Raw genomic sequence first — 14,353 nt, forward strand, 5'->3', positions numbered from 1 at the left:
CCTTATTATTTCTAGTAGCTTTAATTACAAATATTAATTAGAATTCTTCACCCTTAGGAGACCTAATTTCCAGTGAAAACTAAGAAGTAAGCAATTATGAACTGTTGCACTAGTGTCCTTTAGATTGGCAATTTTGTAACTACATTTCAAAATTTCTAGAAACCCACATTTTCCCGTGACACAAGTTTTCAATGTGGCACAAGACATCTTTACTAACAGACCCCAGTACCTTCAGTTCCTCTATAATAAAGGGTCAAAAGCAGGCAAACTTAGGCTTGTTTAGGAATTAATAATTAACATGTCAGTATTTTATCTTGTTTGGAAATGATCTAGACATTAAATGAATTCCCATCATTTAATTTAACTTCGCAAAATCCTAAGGGTGAGAGCTACCAAAGATTTGGGAAACTATTTTTAAGTAAACATACCATAATACATAACTGTTGCTGGAAAGTTCACCTAAAAACTCATATCCTGCTTACATCTCTGAAAATCTTTTTCTCCCAACAATTATGTTTAGACTACCCACAAAAACTTCAGTAGACACTAGACAAGGTCAGACATCATCCTAAGCTAACTTTTCTTGCTGACACATTTTGCAACAGAGATAACGTGAACGTATTTGATCTTTAGTAAACCTAGTTAGAATAAAATTATTGTATTTAATGCTGATCACTCTAAATGTATTTTTTTTTTTTAAGTAGTCTCCATGCCCAGCATGGAGCCCAAATGCTGATCACTCTAAAGGCATAGCTGTTCTAATTAAATAAAAAAAACTTGAAAAACAGTTGGGTTAATTTCTCTTATATTTCTGAGAGTTTTCAGAATCCTTAATTTACAAATGCACTTGTTTTTTAGCCAATTGAATAGAGCTCTTTACAAGTTAATTTTGGTAAAACCATACAGAGGTAGAAATAGATTTCACATTTACAACATACACATGGATGTATCTTGCACTCCCCTAATGATCTCAGGGTCATGAGACTGAGCCCCGTGTAGAAATGTAGAAATGCCCTATGTATAAATAATAAGGGAAACTATGCAAGATGAGTAGGAAGTGTTTTTGGCTAAGAAATGGTATGAAGTAGGGAGATACATTTTTGTTAAAGGAAAAGAAAGCAAATTTGTCCTTAAGTAAAACTGTTTAGTTCAGAATGGGAAAGAGGCAAATAAAGGACAAAATATATTTACTTACAACATGCACATGTATGTTGTAAATGTGAGATATAGACACATGCAAACATACAGACAGACACAAAACAGAGACCTTACAGCTTTTGTTTTAAACTTTTAGCCCTGAGATGGGTACAATAATGCAGAACTCGCAAATTTACAAAAGAGCAGTTGGATCCAAATTTTGTTTGTCAGTTGCAGTATGAGTTCACCTGTTCAGATGGCTAAAGCTTTTTTTTTTTTTTTGATGGAGGGGAGGTGCAGAGGGAGAGGGAGAGAGAGAATCTGAAGCAGGCTCCACGCCCAGCGAGGAGCCGGACACGGGGCTCAGTCTCACGCCCTGATATCATGACCTGACCCGAAATCAAGAGTCGGAGGCTTAACCGACTGAACCACCCAGGCGCCCCAGATGGCTACAGCTTTTTACTAACATTTGTGGAGAGGACATTTAAGATTTGTATTTGCCCTTGAGAAGTAATCTCTAATTACCTCCTGGGGTATTTCCATGCCAACACGGTAAGATTTACCTATTCAAGGGACAGAAAGAGAAGGTAAGTTTTCTTCTAGGAGATTTAGCACCTTTGGGTGGTGACCGCAGTCCCAGTAAAAGGGAGTACTGTTGCCTTGTCATTAGGACAGCGCCCTGTAAAAATACTTCTCTGGACTTAAGGTTAAATGGGGCCTCTTCAGGGTTGGAAATGGAAGAGGGGGTCATTTGGGTCACTGTGGTCATGGAAATGATAAACCCATTGGATCATGTCAATTTCGTGCATTAGGAGATGGGCTTCATCTCGATGTTTTCCACCCGCTGTGAACCTTAGCAGTGATCACTGTGATGGAAGGATGGAGCACAGTGCCAGGCAATCACCCTCCAAGTGAGAAGGAGGGCCCTGTTACAAATATGGGTGGCTTTAGGGGCTTATGCCTTCCCATTTCCCTCTTCCTCCTCACTGGAGGCCCCGATAACCCTGCCAACTTTCCCTTTGGTGCAGGGATGCCTTGAGAGGTGAGCTTTTAGTTCTGCCCAGTTCAGGGGAAAGCCAAGGGGGCTCAAGATCTGTGGGGTCTCTTCCAAGCATACAGCCAAGATGGATCTTTAAGAAAGTTATGGATTTGGGGTTTTTTAGAGATATTAGGCAGTTGACACCTTTTGGCAGCTGTAACAATTCAGAGCCTATTCCAAACGAATAAGAAAACCCACAATAGCTGATTATTTCCCCTATCTCCTTGTGCATAAAATCCTTAGGAAAGGTTTGAATTTCAGTTCAGGTATAGTTTTTGATCTCAGTTTCTGCCTTTTTTTTTTTTTTTTAAGATTTTATTTATTTATTTGAGAGAGAGCACGCGTGAGAGAGAGAGAGAGAGATCACAAGCAGGGGGAGGGGTAGAGGGAGAAGCAGACTCTCTGCTGAGCAGGGAGCCCGATGCGGGACTCCATCCCAGGGCCCTGAGATCATGACCTGAGCTCAAGGCAGACACTTAAGTGACTGAGCCACCTAGGCATCCTCTGCTTCTTGTTTTTATCCTATTACCTTAACCTTATTTGTTGTTACTGGACAATTTTGGATGATGTCACAGCGAACCCTCTTCGTAGATGGCCACTTTCCTTTCCAGGGTGTCCCAAGAGACCTCTCCAGGATTAGGATCTGCCTCCACTAACTAGCACAATGTACACGGGGTCTTTAGGAAAAGCCCCCAGGCCTCTGGAGCCCAATCGCTGAGTCTTGGCTTGTTGGTACGCATGGCACCGAGTAACACCTAGAATGACACCTAGCACCCACGAGGGTCTGCATTTGTCTGGGAGCTGGTTGGTGTACCTCCTCAGGGCTCTTAGGAGGCATTGGAACCAGATGTTGAGGACATTTATAGATGCGTTTTTGTTTTTTTTTTTTTAGGTAGTGACGATAGCCTTGCTATCCAACCCACCCTCCTTAGCTCTCCTTGGCCTTGAGTCTATAAGACCCTTATGCGCATTAATAGTCAGTTAAAGCCTTTGTAATTAGTGGTCTAATTGTCTCATTAGACCACGTGGCCTTGATCATGCTGCTCTGGGGAGATGATTGGATAATCATGGCAGCCTCGAACTTTCGAGTGGGGCTACCGCAGGCCACATGCCACAGAGGCAGTATGAGAAAGCCCACAGCGGGGCGACAGACCCCCTGCAAGCCGAGTTCCTTTTCCAGATAGTGTCACCCACCTGACTCGGGTGGTTGGTAAGCAGGTCGCAGGTAACAAGGGCATTCCCCTTGGTTAATTGCAAGGGCAATCATGCAATCCTGCCACCTACACTGATTGTTTTGTGCTGGTCTCAGCCTGCCAACAAGCAATGTTGTGGTGGGACTGCCCCTGTGGTTCTTATGATTGCAAGACACCCTTCGGCAATAACCATCAGGAAACTTGGAAAAAATAAAGGTTTATTACTTACAGGATCTGGAAACTACACAGCCCACCTGGGGCCACACAGCGATGTTGCGGGGGGGAGGGGCAGTGTGTGTGGTGGGGAGAGGGAGAGAGAATGAGAGAGCACACACAGGCCTGGGGTTCTGCTTTTATTGGGGTTGAAGGTTTTGCGGGCTCACTCTTTATTGGTGAATTCAAAACATAAGAGTAGAAATTTAAAGTGTTAGGAAGAGAGGAAACAAAACAAAAACAAAAACAAAACGAGCCTCCCAAATGATCAGTTACTGAAATCAACCAAGATCTTAAAAACCAAGGGACCTCCGGTGGGGGAAGTGGCCTGGCTCCTTGTCCCGTCCTGTGGCTGGCAATCTCTGACGTGGATGCCTCAGCCCTCAGAGCTAAGTCAGGCACTTGCTTTGCAGAAAAGAAAAGAACCCCAACGGCCAGGGTTTACACTACGTCTTACTCCCATTTTTAGTGAAATCCACACTCCATTCAGGGCATCAGGCCCTCCTCACTTCCTTAGAAACCACCCACCATGAATTAGAAGATCACCCTTCCCCAACCTTTCCCTGTGGGGGCTAAAAACATTAGGGCATTACCCCAAGGAGATGGAACAGAATTCGCGACAGGAGGGACAGGGATTGTGAAGGCCGTCCGGAGGCCACGGGGCAGGGAGGTGGGGAGGAGAAGCTTCTCTCAGCCCGGACCTCAGGGAAGAAACGTTAAGTGTTAGTTTATCACCTTCATCAGAGCCAGGTTACAACACCTGCGCAGGGATCGGGCTCTGGGGATGGCACAGCACCGCTGAGGTGGGAGGCTCGGGGCCAGGACCCTTGCTCCATCAGCCCCCTGGGGGATGCAGCTCTGAAAAGGCAGAGTGGGGAAGGCTACCTGGCTCCACCTCCAGGAGGTCTCACCTGGGCCAGGTGCTCCTCAGGAGGGGAGGAATGACACTTCCCAGTGTCAGGGATTGGGATGGGTGTTAATGACCCTGCGTAACCTCTACAAGCTGTGTGGTTTCCCTGTGTTCAAAAGCTGGGAACATAGGGTGCAGATGGTGGGAAAAGGGCGCTTTCCCATGAGGTACCCGATTCCCAGGCCAGTTCCCAGAAGTCCCTGGGGGTGCCAGGGCCAGGGTTGGGGACAAATGATCCTCTGTGCCCTTCCATGGGGCCTGCTGGTCTGGACGCAGAGAAGAGGGAACACTTGTCTGTTTTCTCCCTCAGCCCCGCCCACACTTTCCTCTAGAGGAAGGCTGACTTGTGGGATCAAAGCTTCACTGCCTGTCTTGGGACCTAAACATGTGAGGTTTCCCAAATCCCGTTAGTTGGCCTGTGGTGGGGTTGCACCCCCATCTCCCCTGAGTATAAGTGAAGACTTACTGCTGTCTCTTAAAGGTCGTGGACTGTCCCCAACTCCAAAGGTCATGTGGAGGTAGAAGGCCCTGGAAGGGGGACAGGGTGATGCCTCCCTGAAAGCAAGTGTTCTTCCAGAGAACCTAACTGGCTGTTCCCATGGGGTCCCTCCTCCCTAGAGGAGGACAAAACCCAGAAACAGGACAGGGGGTTGAGATAGGTTTGGCAACTTTCTGACATCCCTTGACAACACTGGTTCCATTTTAACCACCAGACTGTGATCAGGTTTGTAAACAATACCCCCTCCAGATCACCTTCTCAGGGTCCAGAGAGATGTCTTCATGGCTATTCTGGCCGTACCCTGGGCCTTCTCCCTGACTGGGGCATCCCCAGGTCCCCAGAGGAGCTCACACCCCCATGCTGCTCTTCTCATCCTCCTTGGGGCTGGGCTCCTCTTGAATCTTCTTCATCTCCCAGCCCCGGACCCAGGTATAGGCAGAGGAGCCCCCCAGCACCATCATGTTGCTTGTCCACCAGAGAAAGCTCTTGGTCTCCTCGTAGTAGAGCACCGCCAACACAGTCTGGGCACAGGCTTTGGCTGTGCCGGACACGTTATGGGTCAGGGGGCTGGTGAACTTGATCTGTAGACCGGTTACGTAGCCGATGGCAAAGCCGAACAGGCCGCCCAGCGTCATCATGCCCCAGAAGTGGGCGCTGCCCAGCTGGGAAAAGTCACGGAGGGCCTGCAGCTCCCCCAGCAGCAGGAGCAGGGGCAGGAAGAGGACGCAGGCGTTGACATTGTTGTAGAAGGTCAGGCGCCAGATGCTGCCATCCACTGCCGGGAGCACCTTCTTGGTGTAGATGGCGTTGAGCGAGACACAGAGGCTGGCCAGCACGCCAAAGAGGGTGCCCGTCCAAGACAGCGTACCCTCTGCCCCCTCCTGGTCCACACCAAGCCAGAAGCCACCTGCAGGCGGGGGGAGGGGAGGGGCATGAGGGATGAGGACGGGGAGGAAGGAGGACAGAGAATTTTGCCACCAGAGTTCACAGAGTGTAATGCAGTCCTCACCCTCCCAGCCCTCCCTGCCTCTCTGCAATAGATATGTCCAAGCGCTCTATGACATGCAAAGCACCGTACAAGGGCTGGAAAGTGGCCCAGGACACGAACGCTTTCTCCAGAGCTTGCATTCTAGCAGAGGAGGAAGACATTAAAACAATTCATTTCCCAATTATTTAATTACAATTGTAATGAGGGCCATAAAACAGTGCAGTGTGCTCTGAGAACCCATAATCCGAGACTACGCTGGCCTGAGGCATCTGGAAAGTTATGCTGGAAATGAGCTCCAAAGGGCCGAATGCTTGGTGGCTAGGGTGACTCTGGGCAAGTGACTTAAGGTCCCAGAGCCTTGGCTTCCTTGTCTGTAGAATGGCAGCCTGTAATGAGGTAGAATTACTTGTGGCCTGAGGTCTTTGGAGACAGTCCACTCTTTCGGACACTCAGTCTGTGTCACCTCCTGCTCACAGAGCCTCCATGGCTCCCCATTGCCCCCCATCAAGACTACACTCTTCCACTTGGCACACTGGGCTTCCCGCACCCTTGCCTGTCTCTGTCCCACAACTGTCCCGAGTTCTCTCTCTTGTCTCCCTGCTTCTCACGCTGGGACTCAGTGTCCTTGTTCATGTCCTGCACCAGAAACACCCTCCTCCTCCTTTCTGGGAGATTCTACTCATGCTTCAAGATCAAAGTCGGCCTCTCCAGACCCCAAGTCCCCAGACCTCCCCCAGGCCTCATCCTGCCTGGGATTCCCTGCAAGACCCCTTGCCTGCCCTAGGCTGTTAGGCACCTGCCCTTGGGGACGACTACACCATCTCTTTAGCGAGACCCCACCTTCTGAGGAGGCAGGGCCTGAATCTTGGTGTCAGAGAGATGTGGGCTCTAGTCAGGTTCTGCCATTGAGAGGCTGGGTGGCCTGAGGAAAGTTGGCTAAACTCTTCTGAGCTCCCATTTCCTTCATCTGTAGAGACCTGGGTCACTTTCTTGACCCTCTCATTCCAACCAAACTACTTCCCACCTTGCAACCAGAATGATCTTCCTAAAGTACAGACAGATCTGCTCAAGTCCTGCCCTGGCTTAAAGCCCTTCCTCGCCTACTACCCTCAGGAAACCTTCCAGACTCATTTAACTAGTAAACCTTCCAGACTCATTTAACTTGGGCAGCCTCCTGTCTGGGGAGTCCTGCTCTGGCCCGAACAGGAAGAAACGCACAGGTACTTTTTTCTGTCTAGAACATTCTCTCCTCACCCCTTCTTTATACCCATCTAGTACTTCCTCCAGAACGCCTGCTTGGATTACCCCATTCCCAACCCTGTCTTCCTCTCCACCCCCACCAGGTTCTCTTCTACACCCCCATCACAGCCTCACCCCCGGCAGCAGAACTCACCGCCAGGCACCACCACCATGCCCTTCAGGAGCACAGGCGCCCTGTCCACCTTTGCCAAATTCGTCTCCCCAAAGTTTGGCATGGTCTCTGTCATGTGCCTGGCCGGCAGTTAGTGTTTGTTGAATGACTGAGCGACCACGGGAATGGAGGTTGTTCGGGAGGTGCCTTTGAGGGTTGAAGGAGATAAAGCATCTACTAGGTACACTCACGCACGGTATTCTCTTTCCTGGCAGAGCCTTGGCAAACAGCTACCTGTACACCTGCTCTGGGGGTGTGGAGGGTTGGCCAGAGCACCCTCCGTCCTCCTGCTCCTTACTTTCCAAGTCCAGAAGGGGCGCCCACCACGAGGTTCTGCATCCGAGAGGGGCCTGCACCCAGAAGGAGCTCTGAAAGGTACTATGAAAGCTGCAGGGGCCCAGGAATAGTCACTGGAGACCCATCTTAAGGGGAAGCCCAACCGAGAGGGGGCCGGGCCTGGGGCCATCAGTATGGCCAGAAAATGCCCTTTCTCAGGAGCCATCACACCATCAGCTACTTTGATTACTTTTAGGATCTGGGCCTAGTTTCCCTAGTGACTTCACCTTTCTGTATGCAAATTGTCCCCCCCTACACCCCAGGTTCCCCGCTCTCCCCCTCCCCCCCCACCTCCTGCTGGTCTGCAGGGCTCAAATGGAGATTCCTGGGGCATTTGGCTAAGTGAGGCCTGGGACTCTGCATCAGCTCTGGAGGGACGGGGTGGGGGCCCTGAAAATCTGCCGGGGGTCTCGGCAGCTCCTTCTGTTCTAACCTCAGCCTTCTCCCCTCTCCCATCTTGGGGCTGGACTGAGGAGTCTGAGATCCAGCAGTTGCTTGATGAGGGTGACATTTTCTAGGACGGGTGGCAACAATGTGCCTCGGCCGGATTCTGAGACACCAGCAAAGAATACGTAGGTCAATCAACACAAACTTTACTGGCCCCAGGAAAAACAGGTTAGAAGAAAGACCACATTCCTGAATGACAGAGCACTGGGAGGATTCTGAGGGAAGTGGGCGCTCCCTTACCCAGAATGCTGCAAAAAACCATTCTGTGATGATGGAAATGTTCTATCATCTGCTCTGTCCAATACAGTAGCTACTGGCCCCATGTGGCTACTGAGCGCTTGAAACGTGGCTACACGGGGCGCCTGGGTGGCTCAGATGGTTAAGCGTCTGCCTTCGGCTCAGGTCATGATCCCAGCGTCCTGGGATCGAGTCCCGCATTGGGCTCCCTGCTCCTTGGGAGCCTGCTTCTCCCTCTGCCTCCCTCTCTCTCTCTGTGTTTCATGAATAAATAAATAAAATCTTAAAAAAAAAAAAAAAAAAAAAAAAGAAACGTGGCTACAGAATCAGGTTATAACACCTGCAACTGAAGAACTGAATTTTAAAAATGTCACTGCATTTGAATGAACTTAAATTGAAATAGACACATGTGGTCAGCTAGTGCACACACAATCTCTAGGGCACAAGAACAGAGCAGAGGGGTTAAAAGCATAGGCCTGGGAGTCTGGCCAATCTGGGTTTGTGCCACCGCCTGGATACTTCCTAGCTGTGTGGCCCTGGGTAAGTAACTTAACCTCCCTGAGCTTCAGTTTCCTTGTTTGTCTGGAGTTGATGAGGGTGATGCTACCATTCAGGGGACCTCTGGGGAACAAAGGAGATGCTATGTGTGAATGATCTGCACAATGTCCCCATAGATAATTCTTCCTTTCTAAGGGTCAAGTGTGGGAAGACAGCTAAAATTTCTCAAAGCTTATTCCTCTCTATTCTCTTAGCCATTACTACGAGCTTGCAAAGTCAGAGGGTGATGGTATACTTATTACAAGAGGTATTCTCCTCTGGAAATAGCACTGGATGGGGAGTCAGGGCACTTGAACTCTTGAGAAGCAATACAGTGGTTAAGCATATGGAGCCAGACTGCTTGAGATCAGATCCCAGCTCTGCCACTTATTAGCTGTGTGATCGTCAACAAATTACTGGACTTCTCTCTACCTTGGTTTTTTTCCCCTCTATGAGATGTAGCTTATAATCCCATCTTGTTATGAGGGGCCCTGGCTGGGCCCCTAACTTGCTGGAGACCTCAGGAAGCTTATGCTCTCTGGGCCCCAGGCTCTTCCTCACATGACTTTGGGCAAGGGAACCGGGACAGATAAAGTCCAAAGATGCTTGGCAGGGTTGCTCTTTGGGATTTTGGCTCCCCCATGCCTCCCCACTCCCCGTGGCCCTGGCTGGCCACTCACCGATGATGATGCCGCAGGTGAGCAAGGCATAGAAGGAGGTGGTCTGCTTGAGCAGCAAGTAGGAAAGCAGCACATTGAAGACGGTGGTGAGTGAGCGGCCCACATTGTAGAAGGCCACCCCGACATACTTGAGGCAGAGGTTGTTGAAGGTGATCATGCCGATGAAGACCACGGACAGGGGCAGGACGCTGCGGGCCACCTTAAGGTCCAGGCGCAGGGAGGGAAAGTCCATGGCGCCAGGGCAGAGGGCGGCCAGGGTGCTGAGGCTCTTGCACAGCAGGGTGGTCACCAGGCACTGGTAGAAGGTGACGAAGATGGGGGTGTCCAGCTGTAGGGAGGGGCTGTCCAGCAGGTACTTGTTAAGGAACACCATGGAGATGGAGGTGGCCCAGTAGAGTGACACCACCAGTGTGATCTGCAGAGCCCGCAGCAGGAAGGGCTTCTCCTTGCTGGCCTCTGCCTCTCCCGAGGGGTCGGAGGCCCCCATCAGTGCCATGTGCAGGATCCGGGACCGCTTCAGAGGGGCCCTGTTCATGGTAGCGGAGGAACTGGGTCACCCTACAGCCAGAACTCGAGTACAGGGCAGTCCGCTCCTGTCTGCTTTCTGCAAGCCGCAGCCCTCAACTGTCACATGGGGGGTGGCCTAGAGGCCTCCCCACCCAGAGGTTCTGTTTTGGGGGGAGCCCCACAACCTGCTCCCACTCTGAGGGGGCTCATGAGACAAGACACGGGGAGGGGTGAGGAAGGAAGAGGCTAAGGTTAGACAGAAGACCTGTCAGCGAAGAAGGGGCTGGTGCCTGGGAGGGATGGGTCTCAGGAAGAAGGGAGGGGAGAGGGAAGGAAGAAGAGGGAGGGGGAGGAAGGCAGGGCGAAGGTGCTGGAGCAGGGCAGAGGATAGCGTGAGGAAGAGAGATGGAGGCCTGGGCGGCTGCAGGGAGAAAAGGGAGGCATGCAGGAAGCTGAATCGAGGGAGGGCGTGCGGGGGCGTTTGGAAAGAGGGGTGCAGGGAAGGTCAGAGGTGCTCAGGGCGGGATCCGAAGGACGCAGGAGGAGGCCGGGCCAGCCCGAGCCCGCAGCGCGCTGCCCTCCGGAGCCCTAGCTCCGGTTCAGCCCCGGAGCCTCCGGACATCCGACGCCGCGCCCCCCGCGAGGCGGGCCCTGGACTCATTTCCTGACACGCCCCCGACCCCTCCTTAAAGGGCCCGCGCGCCCGGCGTCAGCCTTAAAGCCACAGCCCGCGAGAAACAGCCTTCAGAGTCAGGCTCGCGTCGGGCCCACCAACCGCCTCTTGGCTCCTGTGCACTCCCCGCTCGGGGATGGGGGGCGGGGGGCGATCGGCCTCTGCGGAAGGTTCCTATAGGTGCTTGAGCCTCGGCGCCCTTCCTGATAGCCCTCCCCAACCCCAGCTCCGTCTCCACCAGAAGCTAACTACCGCCCCCTTCCCAACTCCGCTCACCAGCAGGTCCACCGTCCCCTTCCCCCATCTCGGGCCCGACCGCACCCCCATAGCCTCGGCAGCGCCTAGAGTCCCTGGGCGTCTAGAGAACCCCTACTAGCCCCCCATCCCTCTACTAGCCCCAGCTCACTCTCCCTTGTCGCATTCCCTTCCTTTCCCCCACTTTCACTTCCCCCATCCCTCTTCCAAGCCTGAGCTACCCCCCTTCCCCCCGTGGCGCTCCTTGAGGCCAAGGCCACAACATCCCTTCAGGACTTCAATCACTCTGCGCGATCTCCCCCCGCCCCTTTGAGAACAGCCATATGCGAGCCTCAAGGCAACACCCCCCCCCGGCTCCCTCCCCCTTCTAAAAACCCCCTTCCCCAAGCCGGGCCCAGCCGCTAGCTCTGGCCCCAGGGCTGGCGTTCCCGGGCCTCAATGGCGACCCCGCGCTCACCTCCTCTAACGCACTGGCCTCCCGCCCGCGCTGCCGAGCGCTGCACCTGCCGCGCCGCACCTGCAGCACCGCGCCTAGGGCCGCGCCCGCTGGGGACGACTTCCTGCTCCCAGCCCGGGGCGTGGGCGCCAAGCCAACCTCGCCAGCCTGCTCCCCACGTGGCGCCCGGAGGCGGCGGCTGGACGACCCCGGGCCCAGCCTGACCTCGGCCCCGGGTTGTCCCTCCTGTCGTGGGAGCAAGCCTCCTCCTGTTTCCAAGGCCATCCGAAGCCCAGTACCCTGGCCGGGCCCGCCCGGGATACCCCACTCCAATTACCGCCGCTTGCACGTCCCTGGACCGGGCTTCATCCCTGGCCCGCCGCGTGCCCCGCGCCTCGAGCCCCGCCTGCGCTTCCAGAAGTGCGCGTGGGAACCGCTTCCTGCCGGTAGTAAGCCGAAGGTTCTCTGCCATCTTCCAGGAACCGGGCCTGGGAAGTCCGGCACCAGCCAGGGTCCGTCACTCACCAGGCAGCCTGGAGGGCCCACTTCTCCCTGGTTCTTGTTCTGGCACCAACGTTGGGCGGCTCACTTCTGAGTTCTCTTTGTTGTAAAAAGGAGGGGGCCAGCAGGACTATACCAGAGGGCCCCAACTTCCTTGCTCATTACTCTGGCTGGTATGGTTGAAAGTAGGGACTACCATCTGTTTGTAGTATTTCAAACACCATTTAATTAGTACCATTTAATGTACAGGTGAGATGTGTTAGATTTGCTTTAAAATACTCAGAATATTAAAGAGGAAAAAAAAAGAGATGGATGGATAGGTAAAACAAGATAGGCACAATGTTGATAATTTTATAAGAGTCATTTTACTTTTGTGTACATCTGAAACTTTCCATAAGAGGGTAAAACCTGTGGAGTACATTTAAAGTCTCACATGGTAACTGCATAAAACCTGAGCCCAGTTTAACACAGCCCTTGGTGGACTATGCGGAACCGGAAGCATTCCAAGGAAATAAGCACCTTCCAGCAGCCCCAAGGCAGGGGCAAATGCCCCAGAGTGAGCTTTGCCCCAGGCCTATTCTCTTCCATCATCAGGCCTCTGGCCCTTGCTCTCTGGGTCCCCCACTACCCCCCCTTCGTCCGGAGATGGGACTTCCTGCTTCCTAGTTATGGGCTGGTCTGGTGGAGATTGCCATCTGGTCACCTTATCATCTTTGGGATCAGATTACCCTTTTGGGGACTGAAGGACTGAAAGGGACTGAACTGGTCATCGGAATTCTACTTGGAGGGTCTCATCCCAGGGCCAGACTTTGAAGGCTGTGGGTTTCAGTGTGTTAAGAGCAATCAAGTCCTCTCTGCTCTTCTCTCTTAGTCCTGATGTCTCACTATGACAAATAATTTAATGACAAACAGGGCAAACTGGTCTGCGAGAGGCTCTGGTTTCCTGGAAGGGCCCTTCTCCTTGGCACATTAACAGAATTAATTTATCTGATGAATGTGCTACCACTTTGAGGCCCTAGGGAAGAAATGCATTCTGTATATAGGTCAGATGCTCTTCACTGAGAGAGACCAGGGGCAGTCCATGCTGGGTATGTGGGGCATAGCCTGGGCTCTCTGCAGCCCAGGTGACCAAAATGTATCCCTGTCTCTAATCTCTCCTCTTCCTTACATTTTACCTGAAATTCCACCATTAGCTCAGTCTCCTGCATTAGGGTTGTAATAGGCCAGTAGGGCAAGTTACCCAGATTCCAATCCTTTTTGTTCCTCATGAGGGAAAGGGGGGAGGGGTGTGTTTCTTAGGGGTCTAGGGCCTCGGGAGGTGTGCACTTTGCACAGTTGATTTGCTTTTGAATTTTTCTTAAGGATTCTTAATTTTCTAAACCGTTCATCAAGGGTGAGGTTTTAGGTCTTGTCAAGAGTAATTACCCAGTGTGTGAACTTGGTGTGAAGCAGAACATAAGGTCATCAACGTGGCAGGTGGAATGCTGTAAGAATCCAGGAAGGAGGGCCCCTTATGGGTGGAGTTCTATTCTTGCCTTGGCAGGGAGCCACTAATGATGTCAGAAGGCACTCTCTACCAGACAGAGTGACCGGAACTAACCTCCCAGGGGTAGGGGACAGTGGATCTGTACCAGTAGGGCCTGAGAATTTCTGGGAACACACAGATGTCAACTCTCTCACCCCTGAGTTCAACAAGAACTCATGAGCCTACTTTGTGTGGCGGACACTACCAGTTGTCTACCAAAATTCATTCTCCCATTCGTCCAAGAAAATTGGATGGTAGCTGGTCATGTGGTTGCCCAGCCAGAGACTACATTTCCCAGCCTCCCTTGTGGGGAGGTGAACCATGTGACTTAATGGATGGTAAAAGGAGGTGATAGATGCTACTTTCCAGGTCTGGGCCCTATGACTTCAGGTGTGTGCCTTCCATGCTCTTGTCTCCTCTTCTCATAACCTGGGACCTAAATGTGTCTATAGCCTAGCTGTGACCATGCAGGCAAGGTGAATGTCTTAGGGGCTCTGTGAGCAATATGATGGAAAGAGCCAGGGTCCCTGATTGTGTGGAGCAGACACACTTGCCAGTGTGGACTGCCTACATTGAAACTGTTAAATGAGAGGGAGGTCAACTTATGTTCTTTATGTACTGTGCAGTTATAAAGGGATCTCTGATACAGCAGCTTTGCCTTTAGTCATATACCCACTGTAGTCTATATTTCCTTCTTCTTATGTACATATTCTCTAGGCAAAATTGAGAAGGCATGACATAATTACAATGACCTCTGACTCTTTCTTGCTCTATCTCAGTTTATCTATCTATCTATCTATCTATCTATCTATCTATCTATCTATCTATC

The 14,353-nt window shown here is 51.7% G+C and overlaps 1 protein-coding gene across 1 annotated transcript; it reads right to left on the bottom strand.

Annotated features, from left to right (window-relative positions):
- Nucleotides 1–3,845: 3,845 nt before the first annotated feature.
- SLC35C1 (solute carrier family 35 member C1) lies at nucleotides 3,846–10,258 on the bottom strand. Its single transcript, XM_021684771.1, has 2 exons — nucleotides 9,628–10,258; nucleotides 3,846–5,898 (listed from the first exon to the last, which is right to left on the bottom strand). The coding sequence occupies exons 1-2, from the start codon at nucleotides 10,160–10,162 to the stop codon at nucleotides 5,339–5,341; spliced, it is 1,095 nt and encodes a 364-aa protein (XP_021540446.1). The 5' UTR covers nucleotides 10,163–10,258; the 3' UTR covers nucleotides 3,846–5,338.
- Between the last annotated feature and the right edge of the window lie 4,095 nt (nucleotides 10,259–14,353).

This window comes from Neomonachus schauinslandi, chromosome 11 (assembly GCF_002201575.2).
Source record: "Neomonachus schauinslandi chromosome 11, ASM220157v2, whole genome shotgun sequence".
Classification (NCBI taxonomy): Eukaryota; Metazoa; Chordata; class Mammalia; order Carnivora; family Phocidae; genus Neomonachus; species Neomonachus schauinslandi.